At 38.0% G+C, this 13,459-nt stretch overlaps 2 protein-coding genes across 4 annotated transcripts in view; both read right to left on the bottom strand.

The window, feature by feature from the left end:
* Positions 1-5,892, bottom strand: part of LOC131460757 (serine/threonine-protein kinase 4-like) — a 36,710-nt gene extending 30,818 nt beyond the window's left edge. For all 3 annotated transcript variants that reach the window (XM_058631534.1, XM_058631532.1, XM_058631533.1), the window contains exon 1: positions 5,489-5,892. In XM_058631534.1, coding sequence (XP_058487517.1) covers positions 5,489-5,532 — 44 coding nt within the window. In that variant the 5' untranslated portion in view covers positions 5,533-5,892. The remainder of the gene's footprint in view (positions 1-5,488) is intronic.
* A 3,397-nt stretch (positions 5,893-9,289) lies between these two features.
* On the bottom strand, positions 9,290-12,208 carry LOC131460328 (cytochrome c oxidase subunit 6C-1). The gene is made up of 4 exons (XM_058630709.1): positions 12,056-12,208; positions 10,436-10,551; positions 10,216-10,348; positions 9,290-9,426 (listed from the first exon to the last, which is right to left on the bottom strand). The coding sequence occupies exons 2-3, from the start codon at positions 10,538-10,540 to the stop codon at positions 10,223-10,225; spliced, it is 231 nt and encodes a 76-aa protein (XP_058486692.1). The 5' UTR covers positions 10,541-10,551; positions 12,056-12,208; the 3' UTR covers positions 9,290-9,426; positions 10,216-10,222.
* Positions 12,209-13,459: the final 1,251 nt, after the last annotated feature.

Raw genomic sequence — 13,459 nt, 5'->3', positions numbered from 1 at the left:
AAACAACAAGGAAATCACAAAGTTACCTTCATTTCTGATTAATCTGCCAATAATTGCGACCAGTTTTCTCAAAACTTGGTACCAACTGTGCAAAACCACTGACCTGTCAAAAAGACACCAATCATTGATTATTTCCACTGTCTTTCACTCTTCTATGAAAACCTCGGCTAATTTAAAATGAAGACATCAAAAGAGAAGTTTACGGAAAGTCCAATTGATGAGATTTTAAGTTCTAATTATGAGATGAAAACTTTAAGAAATGTGTAATTAAAAGTCAATTATGAGATAAAAAGTCAAAAATATGACAAGGGAAGTTGAATTTATAATTATGAGATAAGTCCTAGTTGACACAAAATAAGACATGATTTTTGTAATAAGACGACTTTTGCTTTGCAATTGACTTTAAATGATGACATATAATCTACTATTTATTAGCAAAACTTTTAACGCTTTTAGTCTTTTTATTCTTTTTCTGGCAGAAACAGGCATCCATAAATTTACATGTTCAAATGTGTTGTGTTTTTATAATCCACTCTAACAAATAGTAAAGAGTTCCCTGACAGAATTGTGTCTACTTATTATAATAATAATAATAATAATAATAATAATAATAATAATAATAATAGATAATGTTTACTTCTTTTAAATCGGTATAAATATTGTTGCCTCTCTCATTAATAAAGAGCCTGAAAATGAGTATGATGAAGAACAGATAATATTTTCTTTTAGTTTCCACAGTGTTGAGGTGCAGTGGTAATAAATCTAGCGCATTTTAATAGATTTATCTTTTAAAGAAAGGTGCCGTGAAGAGAAGAAGAAAACTTCAGAGGAGACGAAAATAGACCGAAACAAAAATAGACTCAGACATAGTCATAGTCGAGGAGGATGAGGATGAGGAGGATGATGATCACAGGAAGACAGGTGGAAATATCAAATCCAGAGACCATTCGCTCTTCCTCTGTCCTGTCGCGCCAAGACTGCTAACACTTTACAATAATGCTGCATTAATTAACATCATTCAATGCGGTTATAAGCATTTACTAACAGTTAATTCATGTTTCAACTAAGCATTTTATTAGCGTTATACAGATTGATGAAGTTATTCTGTGAAGCTACAGTTAATGTCAGTAATAACTGTTAACTGTCTGTCCATTCATGTATAATAGCACTAACTTTATTAATGCTCCTTATTGTAAAGTGTAAAACATGCATCCCTTAAGTATAAATGTATGGCAGTACAGAATAAGTCTTACTTTAACTATAATTAAGCATTTCTTAAGCATAATTACCCTTTATTACTGCGACCATTATTGTAAAAAGGGAAACGTGTGGTTGTTTAAGGCTCACAAAAAGGTGTTAATAAAGGTTAGTAAATGCTTTACTGTTGTTAAGGGTTTCTTATTCAATACTTAAATATACAACTGTGTTACCAGTACCTTTATAACACCTTGAATAATGTATGAATTTATACTTTAATCAACTTGAATAACATAGTTAAATGTTTAGTTTGACTTAACAGTAAGCAAACCCAATTACAGCCCTTATTAATGTTACTTAATGTGCCCTTGACTCTCTTAGTTAACTTTTGACTCTCTTAGTTAACTTTTGACTCGCTCAGTTAACTTTCTACTCTTTTTAGTTAACTTTTGACTCTCTTAGTTAACTTTTGACTCTTTTTTAGTTAACTTTCTACTCTTTTTAGTTAACTTTTGACCCTCTTAGTTAACTTTTGACTCTCTTAGTTAACTTTTGACTCTTTTTTAGTTAACTTTCTACTCTTTTTAGTTAACTTTTGACTCTCTTAGTTAACTTTTGACTCTCTTAGTTAACTTTTGACTCTTTTTTAGTTAACTTTCTACTCTTTTTAGTTAACTTTTGACTCTCTTAGTTAACTTTTGACTCTCTTAGTTAACTTTTTACTCTTTTTTAGTTAACTTTCTACTCTTTTTAGTTAACTTTTGACTCTCTTAGTTAACTTTTGACTCATTTTTAGTTAACTTTCTACTATTTTTTAGTTAAGTTTTGACTCCTTTTAGTTAACTTTCTACTCTTTTTAGTTAACCACTGGGGCTGTTGCCCGGTGGCGTGTGAAGAACACGAGGATTATGTTGTTTCTATTTGACTTTCTAATTATTTTTATAAATGTCAAAGTCATTCTTCCTCAAATCATTACATCTGTACAGCTACGTGTAAAAAATGAAAAAAGTCGTCGTCATGGACAGAAAATGGTTGTAAATGACGACGATGGTCAAACTGCAAACGGCGTATGTTTGTCTGTTGAAAAGTGAAGTCTGAATCTTTCGTTAACCTCTCTGGACCAGATTGTATTCGCTTGAATTGGGGACAGGCGGTTCAAGTTCAAACCACAAGCCACAGAGAGACCATTAACCAAGCAGCGACATGTTTATCTGCTGAAGCAGCCCATAATCTGGACTTCTAGGGAACCTCTGTAGTGGCTCAAAGAAGAGAACACACCAAATACCTTCACTGCTAAAATTAAAATGCTCCCTGTTTCCCCTTGGCTTGTTCCTTTCTTATTTTTTGAAGTTCTATTTTAAATGAAGGAACGTAGGCTTCTCTCAGATCTGCGTGGAGCAGCTGCAGAAATCAGAAATCAGTCCAACCCGAGTTAAATTTAAAAAATGAAAACAAAAATGTATAATCTGATAGAACTAGTAAATCTTTTTTCAGTTGAGTACATGTTGGGTCCATAAAAAGTCGATTGGTGTTTATCAAAACTGGAAATGATGACGTGCTCAAATGTCTCGTTTTGTCCACAAACCAAAATGACTCAGTTTTATTGATTTCTTTGTTATGTGGAACAAAGAAACCAGAAAAAATTCACATTTAAGAAGCTAAAAAAAACTTTTTAAATGTTTTGATTAGGAGTGGGAATCACAGGGTCCACGATACCAATAATATCACGATGCAACGGTTCTGTGTTAATCAATATATTGCGAGACAAACAGTCATATAGTGATACATTACATCATACATACATACATTGACCAGGAAACACCAGGATTAAGCTAAATAGGACTCTACCTCCTGGACTTGTATGCTGGCGCCCTCTAAAACTATTATTTTCTTTTACGTTTATTTATTTTGCTCAATGAAGTAAATGTATATCTAGATCTGCTGCAACACGGTATGGGTTATCAGCCCAAGCACTCGTGATATATCACCATATCGGCAAAAATCTTCAATATCGAGCATCCCTACACATTGTCCTTGATCAGTTTGATCATTTTGAAATCCAAATAGGCCGTACTGAAAATGTGTGGGATAATAGTGTGGAGGTTTTAACACGGACAGATAAATGTGATCGGTGCTCTTACATCAGTGTAATGAGGAAACACTGGATGAGAGAGTGTGGACTTGATAACACATGAACACTGTGTGTTTCCCTCACATCCTGCTGACAAGTGGACAGAAAAGGAACAAGTCAGTTCCTGCTGTCAAACAACGCTCACACACACACACACACACACACACACACACACACACACACAGACCAAAAGCATCACATTCAAAGACCCGTTAATCCACTTATTATTCTGATGGTGTTTTCTTATTCTGGCCCAACATCTACAACAGTTTTCAATAAAGTCTCAAACATTTGTAGCTGTTCTCATACAAAGCTGGTCTTGTTGAGACAGACAGAGCAGAAAAACAACGAGCTGCCGCGTTGGCGTACACATTATGTTGTCGTCTGTTGTGTCGCGCTTAATGTTGTTGTTAGTTGTCGTGCACGAGTTGGACGTCACAACGTATCTCACTGACACAGCCATCAAGCTCAGCGCACACACCCTCGCCTACCAAGTAACAGTGCTGTTCTCAGGAGACACGCAAGCCAAACCGAGGGCTTTACCAAACCGTGCTGTACCAAGATGGAAACGCGCCATATGACTAGGGATGGGATGTCACCACTTTTCAAGTACTCGAGTATCTACCCGACATTTTAGCCCATTTATGAACGTATGAAGCTGTTAACAACACATTTGAGCCGAGTCAATTCAAAAGACATAATTCTCCAACTGTGTAACAAATATTGTTCTCCCAAAAAAGAAGAAATAAACAGCCCAAATGACTCAGCTAACATGGTTTTACTGATTTTTATTTACATTTTTACGACCTCTGCGGTGTGAAGCATGTGATTTATAGGATTTCTGGATTGTATCAGATTATACATTTTTATCTGTCTGATATCCGATCCAGTGATGTTGACCAGTATCGGACCGATACCGATTCCTATCCCTACCGATGACCTGGATGACTAAAAAAAAAAAAAAGCTACATTTTTCTCACCACTATTATCCCGCTGTCAGTTAAATCATCAATATTTGATGCCAGTGCATCTCTCTACTCTCTTGAGAAGGGATGATAATATATTGCTGTACCAAAAGTCCGTTTTATACTCCTACATTACCACCATTATCATTATTTAGTTTGAATACAAATACTTTCAGTAAATAAACGAGGGACAACGGACACTTGTCGTCTTGGCTGTGTAGCAACAGTGGGAGCGACCACCAAAGAGTTCTCAAATCTGATGTGACTGCAGAGTCAAGATAAACATCAATGACGGAGAGAATGACTCAAATACTTGGAAAGCAGCTGAGGCGAGATCAACACATGTGGAGTTAAAGCATTTAACTGGATTCAGCCGTGCAAACAAATCCTTTTTACAGATTACCAGTCAAAACAGACTAAGACAACACAGGCACTAACTCTGTGTAAACAACAGATTATAATCTGTTCTGAACTGAGTCACAACTAGAGAAGGTAAATTGAGTGATGGGATGGCAACTGAAGTTAGTTGAAAACTTATCTTTTTAGACAGGCTTTTTACTGAGGGTTGGTTTTAATTTGTGTACGACAACTGTGCGTAGTATGTGCTCTTATTTTTCCTTGCTGTAATATTTTATATATAATTTTACTTAAGTATGTTTTTTAGTAGTACTGTACTTTTAAATTACAGAGCTTCAAAAACTTAATTGTACTATTACTATTATTATTATTACAATAACAATAATAAAAAAAACTTAGGCAGTGAATAATGGGGACAGGTGAATAATGAGGAGAGGTGAATAGTGAGGACAGAGGACAGGTGAATAATGAGGACACAGGACAGGTGAGAAAGTTACAGCATTTGTGACCTTTGACCCATTTAACTGATACATTGTGTGTTTACATATTTTATTTTGTCAGCACTTTTGTAATTTGTAAAGGTTTTCCTTTAATTAAAAAACAATTCATGTGAGATTTGTGCCGCCTTGTCCTTTATGCTTTGTTTTAAAAAAGCAACTTTTTCTACTTTAACAAGAGTACATATTTAGACCAGTACTTTTACTTGTACTAAAATAAAATTCTATTAAAATAGAGATACTTTTACTTGAGTAGAGTATGTTCTGGTTGGTTGGTTTGGTCTTTTTTTCTGAGGCTAACTTCAGAGGATGTCAGGTGAGTGCAGGTGTTGGTCATTTACCTGCGAGGATGGCTCCTCATCTGAACTTTGTCCTTGTTCTCCATGTTGTCTCTGTCTCTGTCTCCTCTCTGTCTCTGTCTCCGTCTCCGTCTCTGTCTTCTCCGTCTGCTCGGACTCGACTCCCGAGTTTCAACGATTCAAACTCACTTGCTAACGCTAGCGGCGACGGCTAACGGCAGTTAGCCCGCTCACAGAAACGCACGCGCGCACACACACGCACTCACAGAAACACACACGCATATATACCGGGTCCGGTCATGGTTCGGTAAGTCGCGTCACTGACGGTGAACCGTCTCCACCCCGGTGCCGTCTCTCCGCCGCCTGCTTCATCCCGGACAAGTTAAGAGCCGTTTGACAAAACGCCGCCACAACACAAGAGTGGAAAAAACCCCGGAAGTGAGGAGGAAGGAGGGCGGTGCAGACAAAGACTGCAGTGCAGGGCCGCCACCGGCGGGGGCGCCAACAGACACACATTTATACCAATACACTGCACGGAATACTAATCATCATAAGAGAGGGATTTTCCTGTTGTTGTATATATTTCATACATTTTTGATTGTTATGTTTATACTGTATATTTTGTTTGTATATTTTTATAACTGTTCATATTTTTCTATAGAGGTCAGAGGTCTCAAACTCACAGCACTCAATTTAATGTTAATATCAAATTATAATGGGAACTAGTACATGACCTCCTCCACCTGTGGCTAGATTATAGACAGCATATAAAACTAAATATGATGGTTAGCTATTTTCATTTTCAGTAAGCAACATTTTATTTTTAATAATTATAATTATACATATGTTCCACCATGTGACCCTTACATGTACTATTACAACAACAACAACAATAATAATAATAGTAATAACTTGTCACTGTCGTAAAATAATAGGTGACCATTTTCAAAAATCAAACATGAAGATGTTGAAGCTCTTTGGAACATTTAAAAACACTTTTCCTGCAGAGGGCGGCGTCACGCCTCTTGGTGTACAGCCTGCTGGAAATTATGAGAAGAAAAAGAAAATCAAACTTTCCATTCTGTGATTTGGATGTCATGGCAACACCTCCCGTGCCTTTGATGTCTGTGGTGGTTTTGGACATGCCTTTGATGTCTTTGATGACCACACGGGAATATAAGATGAGAGAAACTAGTTTCTCACTCAGGCTTCAGATCTCAACAGTGATCATCGAAACATCAACATGGAGCAGAAGAGTTGCTATACAAACGTCTGGATGGAGAAGAAGTGGACGTCCTCCTCCACCTTCAGTGAAGATCCATACCAGACCAAGCAGGGGGGAACCCGTAAGACCATGGTGGAGAGGAAACCAGTACATGAAAACTGGACCAAAATGAAGCTCCAGAAAAGGAGGATGCAGAAGAGGTCTTCACCTCCAACAACAGAGTCTCATGCACCCGAGACACCTGAGGACCAGGCTGTCATTTCCCAAGAGGGCTGTCCACCTCCACATGAGGAGCAAGTTGTTGTGTCCCCAGGGGAGCGTCCACTTTCACACGAGCAGACTGTCCTATCTGAAAAAGTAGCAACACTTTGGAGCTGAGCAGGAAAACTCTGCAGAGCAAGGTGTTAGGTCGACACCATTTGCTTGTGAATAATATTACATAATAATATTACATTACATATGAGTGAAATTTACAAAAAGATTCTGTCATGACTTTTTTTATGCCAATACTGTTGTTTTTGTTGTGTCTAATAAAATCAATATAATTATTATAAGAACCAAATATTTCACATTTACTCTTTCATTTTGAACACAGAAACTAAAGCAGGGATAATTTCTTTACTGGTGTAAAATAAATATAAATAAAAACCAAAATAATGAACACTGAAAAAAACAGCACATAGCAGGGGCTAAATGTTCAATGATGCTGTGGATTTTATTATTTAAAGCACAGCTGGACAGACAACGAAAAAACATTCTCTACTCAGTTTTTTTGCTTTTCCATCAGTGATAGTACCGGGCACCTGGTGCTTTGACGAGGTTCCAAGCGAGCTGAGCCGATACTAAAATGTGACGTGAACAGACTGCCGGCCACTGATTGGTCAGAGAGTGGCGTCACTGGAATAGTCACGAGCGCAACGTCCGACACAAGAATCAAAGCGAACAATGCCGCACTGTAGATCAGTTAAAAAGACTTCAAGTCCCTGAAAACGTGTTAATCTCCAACATTTGGCAAAGGAAATGTCTAAAATGTCAACATTGAACAGTCTGGTGTATTTAGAGACAGCACTGCTGAAAGCCGACGATCGTGAGCCCAATCACGACCCAAGTGGTGTTTTATTCAGTTCAGTGTCTGTGCTCCGGTCATACAGGAAGTACTGAACGACTCTGAGAACAAAACTGATTCTAATGATTCAGTTACACCATAAAACAACTGCTTTACAAGTCACTATTTTGCGTGTTTGTGTCGCGTACAAAACCACGCCATGGCAGTTTCATGCAGCCTTTGCTATGACGACCCCGGCCACATTAAGGAGGTATTAAGAAGACATGGAAAACAACGTGACTGATTTCAAACCGAGTAGAGCTAGAACTGTATAATGGAAAAGCGCCAACAGATGTGCTCCAAATGTGTTGTCTCCTGGTGTTGCATTACTGCCTTCAAATCATTTTCTTTTCTTGGACTGAAACAAATGAACTGAGGGAGAACTGTGACATCACCTGTTCCTAGGAACAGTGTTTCAAAGCCAGCTTCGAGATAAAAGCCTCTCACACAAAGTAACTTCCTAAGGAGTGAATGACCAACAGAGATCTACAGATGACATCAAATTTAGTCCATTTCCCAGAGCAGGTCTAAAGAACATGAAGGTCCAAACAGCTCCATCTGCAGACCGGACAGAGAAGCACGTCTTTTTGTTCCTCGTCAAGGTGCTTGTCCATATCTTCCAGAGGACGAGCACACACTCTGTCCAGATGATGGCACCCATTAACATCAAACGTCTCGTCATGTGCACCATGGAAGAACTCACTGTGGTCGAGGGACAGGTTCCACACCTGGACAAGGCTCAGTCGTTGGCCGAGGATGTCTTCAAAGACCTTCAGGAGACGTATGGAGACAAGCTGAGGTCCATGCTGCTGGATCAGGGTCCGTGCGCAGAGGCCGTCTTCACTCGCTGTCTGCAGAGACACGCCGAGAAGCTTTTTAAGGAGAAAACAAATTTGCCACAATCCGAGTGGCAGCTGTTTGTGATACTGTTCTGTTCAGGTTTCATTATCGGCCTATGTTGGAAAACAATCAATCATTATTCCCCATATTTTTATTGAAGTTTGTCAACTTCTTGAAGCTCTAAAGTTTTTCCTCTGACCTTGTTTTGTGCATACCAGAAATAATTTCCTCATTCTTGTTCTCAGACTGGTTTGTCTGTTCAGGCTGCTGTAGGAACATGGCGGCACAAGATGACGGCCTCTGTAAACCAAGGCCCTCGTCTTAAGTATATATGAAAGTTCTACATTTTAAAACTGAGTGGTTTTCAGGTAATATATATATATATTTTAAAGAAAACAATCAAATTTTGCTTATAATTTGTGCTCGTCTCCATGAACCTAAGACATTGTTCAGACCCTGTATAAAAAAAAGTCCTAATGATCCCACCCATGAAGCCTCCATTTAATACGAGGTGTGAACGGGGTCTCAATTTAAAATCCTGATTTGTCAGGACAAATAAATGTAAATATAAAATATCCCCGAAATCTTGATAGATACCAGGATCCTCGAGTACAACAACACTATAATTTTACTTTGTTGGTAACAATAGAAAACAAAAGAAGACAAAAAGTACTTTACCATTAATAGAATATTTTTTATTTAGAGGAACAAAACAATGTGAAGTTCTCATCTGATCAGTAAATCACATCCATGAGAGCTAGAAGGAACTTCCTCCTCAAGACCAGGAACAAACAAAGGGGAAGAAGAGAGCTGGAACACAGGAAAAAAACAAAACACACAAAAGGTACAATTATTACTTGCAGTTAAAAGGATATTTCAGGTGTTAAGAAGAGTGGTTGCATGAGGTAATGATGCACAGCTGGCGCTAACTTCAGTGGGGACACAAGCAAAACCAGATTGAAGTCACTTAAATAAAGACTCACCACAATCATATCTACATCAGCTTTAGTAGAAATGCACAGGAAATGGCCAAAAAAGGCACGTTCAGTTTTCGGGCGAAACACTTTAAACACCGAAACAGGACGTTGTGATGACGCATGCAAAAACCTTTTTTCCAGTGTTTCCAATGTTTAAATGCACAATAAGTCGCTTTGGATAAAAGCGTCTGCTAAATGACATGTAATGTAATGTCGACTATTTTTTTGTCGAGGTGAGCATGTGTCGATTGTCGGTCGTTTTGCCTCTGTCAATAAGTTGAAATGTGTCGTTTCGTGACTGATGTTTGAAAGCCTTCATTTAGATTCACCTCAGTGACACAAACTGACCACCAGGGCAGCAGTAGACCAGCAGCTCCCGTGCCTTCACGAGCTAAAATCAGTGATTTTCTCTATGGAGTTTGGTGTGGAAGAGAGCGAGTGGTTAACAACTAACTCCACTTTCCTGTTAGGAAAAAACTGCCTGTGTCCCCACGGGCAGCCTTGTTTTACTGAGGCTCATTGACTGATATTGAAATCCAAATTTCAGTTTTTAAAATGAAACATGTGCAAGAAACTGTCGTTTTATCCACTAATTAGAGTCTGCCCACGAAAAAAGACTCACAGTGGCTTTACTCGCCAATAGGCCGCACACTCTCAAAGACGCCGGCTTCCCTCATTCTGTCGAACTCTTTGACGGGGTCGTACGTCTTGTAGAACTCAGCATAGGCCCGTTTCCTGGGGTCTGACACCAGGAACTGAGGGAACAGAAAACAACACGTTCAATGACTGACGGGTGTGTTTTCAGTTTAAAGTGAGGTGTGAACAGGTTGTGTTATGCTCACTTTATATCCATATGCAACCAGGAAAGACGCGGCGAAGGCCATGGGCAGTTGAAACTTCAGGCGCCTGGCCAGCAGTCCTCTCATCAAAGGCTTTGGCAGAGACATGGTGGATTCACCTGTGGGGAGACACAGACGACGCTCAAACATCATGTACAGCCCGTGGAGTCAAATCATGAATGGTCACACACTTCAAGGGCAACCAATATTATCAGTATCAGTGTGGTTTTATCTGTAAGGTCAATCTGATTTTTATTGTGACGAGTAGGTCATCATTAAATATGTTCCCATTCAATTTTGGTAAGAAATTTACCCACAGATGACATCACACAGAATTACCTGTTTTTTTTTACACTGGGCAAAACATCAGGAAATATCAGAATTTGACCGTATTTGTAGTCAATGTCATTGTTTTTAACACACAAATATCCTTCATTTAACATTAAAAAGCCAAAAAAATCAAAAAAAATCAAGGCATTATCTGTATTTTAAGATCACGTAATACGCATCATAAACAGTAGATATAGTAGTGTATTGTCAATCTCGCTCTTTGAGAAACACAAATATCCCAGAAATAAACTTTTCATGAAGAAACAACCTGTGTGCAGCTTAAAATCCACATCTATCTCCTATATACATGTTATTTATCCAGCCCGTGGCCAAGTGGAAAGGGAACTTGACTTGTAACCGGAGGGTCTCCGGTTCAAAATCCCCACCTGGCCAAAAAAAAAGGGCTGGGGTACCCCTGAGCAAGGTACCCAACCCCCAATGCTCCCCGGGCGCTACTCAGTGTGGCATCTTTATTCTAGGATGGGTCAAATGCAGAGGAATACTTTCCCTAAGGGGATTAATAAAATTAAATTCTTAATTCTTAAATTCTTATTATTTATAAGACATCACAGTTCACATGTGTATATCTCAGCAACATCTTGGCAGATATGGTTGAATTGTGTCATGTTTATTTGAGATAGTCATCGTAATGGATCAAAATGTAAGATGATTAGTGAAGTTAATCAAACTTGTGTATGACCAGGGAAAAAAGGACCAAATACATGGACCAAAAGAAAATCCACATCAATTAGCGTCACAGAAAATATCGGTCGACCTCTAATAGAGAATAATTCAACTTGGTTAACTTGTTAAAAGCCTCATGTAAAACTACAACTGGATGTAAATAAACGCATATGAATCAGATTCAACACATAATCTATAATTGTTAACTAATGACGTGAAATTAGCTAAATGTCCGCAGCTGAGGTGCAGGGTCACATTAGCCGGTTCCGGAGTCACGTTCCGGACACGTCCGTTACAAACCTCATTTGTTTGTTTATTTATCATAAAAGGGAATCAAATGTGACACGCAGTCGGCAATATTAAGAAAAACGTCCACATTTAACGTGAAAATAATAGAATAATACACGCCCGCACGAGATAACGTTAGTGAGCTGGGCGAAGCTAACGGCTAACTACACGGTGACAAAAGCAAATAAAAGAGACCAGATAAAGCCACAGCGGTGAAACATACAAGTTATTGTCGAGTTCAAACACTTAGTGGATGATACAATTAATCAAACAATATGATTTTCAACAGGTTTAACGGGGTTTAGGAGGAGAAATACTCACGAGCTTTGACTCACGACCTTCACGTAAAGCGCTAAGTTCTGAGCCGGAAGAACTGATGCTACGGGATCCTCGCAGGGACACAGTGAAAAGGGTGAGCGGAAAAGGCGAAGCGAGGGCAGATCGGGTCAAACGGTGACGAGTCGTCGACACGCACGGACACAATGGTGTAAACAGCAACACTACTAAGGCAATTTAAGACAAAATAATGACGTTTAATGACACAAAAACAACTTATAATGCCTCCCTTCTCGCTTTATTGAACACACATACTTGAAATGTGTGATAACTCCTGTCTTTATTATTTTTTTCACACCCTTCCCTTCTGATTCTATTGATTTACATCCCTAATTTCACTTAATGTTATAATTTAATGTGGTTTCATTAAAAACAAACATTAAAATATATACAAGCATATGAATAGGCTTTTAGCATGGAGAAAACAAACAATAAAATAATAAAACAGTCAAAGCAAAATAAATGTGTAGATATATCAATAATTAATTCCCTGACTTAATTACTCTGCATTTTTCATGAGGAACAGAACATTTAAAATCCACAATAAAACTGCACGTACGCACCTGCAAAACAAATGTGTTGTAGTTACACAATCTGACCACAAGATGGTGGTAAAACACAACAGAACTGAAGTGGCAGCGTTTGATTCAAATGAAAACATTAACAAAATTAACTTCGTTTCTGGAATTTGGCCACAGACTAAGATGAAAATGAGAATAGAAATTCTAATAACATTGTTTATTTTCTTCAAATAAACAAGATTAAACAAATATTTTAAATACTGCACATACATTTAAAATAAGAGAGTAATACAGCAACTTTATTAATTTGACATGTTTTATTATCCAAAATACAACACAAATGTGAGTGTTTTTATTGTGGAGAGGAAAGGCTATTGTACACATATTCAGTTACAAAAAAAAGATGCTTGAACCAGCAAAAAACAAATGAAATGTGTAAATGTTTGCAGTATCATTCAACTCAAAACAATACACAGTGACACAGAAAGTAAATTATAAAAAGCAGTCTGTGTGTTCTGATTCACTCTTTCCTCGTTGATAAAGTGCATTTTCATAAAAGTCACTCAGACACGTGAACAAAAAAACCTGCAGAGAAGCTACAGAATTCATCAACAAAACAATACAATAAATCCCATTTAGACTAATTTGACTAGTGAGCAGGAGAACATAGTGTTATATGTCTGACATTTCTGGATTAGATGGATAAGCAGCAGAAAAAAACAACCTTTTATCTTCTTTTAATCAATTAAAGCTCAATTAAAGCTGGGGTACACAACACATTTTCTTGTTATCATTGATCAATAAATCCATAATAACTTTTCAGCATGATGTAAATGAAGTGATCTGAGAAAGAACTAGACTTCTACTC

Source organism: Solea solea, chromosome 6 (assembly GCF_958295425.1).
Source record: "Solea solea chromosome 6, fSolSol10.1, whole genome shotgun sequence".
Lineage (NCBI taxonomy): Eukaryota > Metazoa > Chordata > Actinopteri > Pleuronectiformes > Soleidae > Solea > Solea solea.
The sequence above is the reverse complement of the archived record's forward strand: the minus strand, read 5'-3'. Positions and strand labels throughout refer to the sequence as shown.

What these genes read in the sequence shown, in the direction of transcription:
- LOC131460328 (XM_058630709.1), bottom strand. Translation starts at nt 10,540, where the DNA reads ATGTCTCTGCCAAAGCCTTTGATGAGAGGACTGCTGGCCAGGCGCCTG. An exon ending in TGGTTGCATATGGATATAAA is followed by an intron (nt 10,349 to 10,435) that starts GTGAGCATAACA and finishes CTGTTCCCTCAG; the next exon opens with TTCCTGGTGTCAGACCCCAG.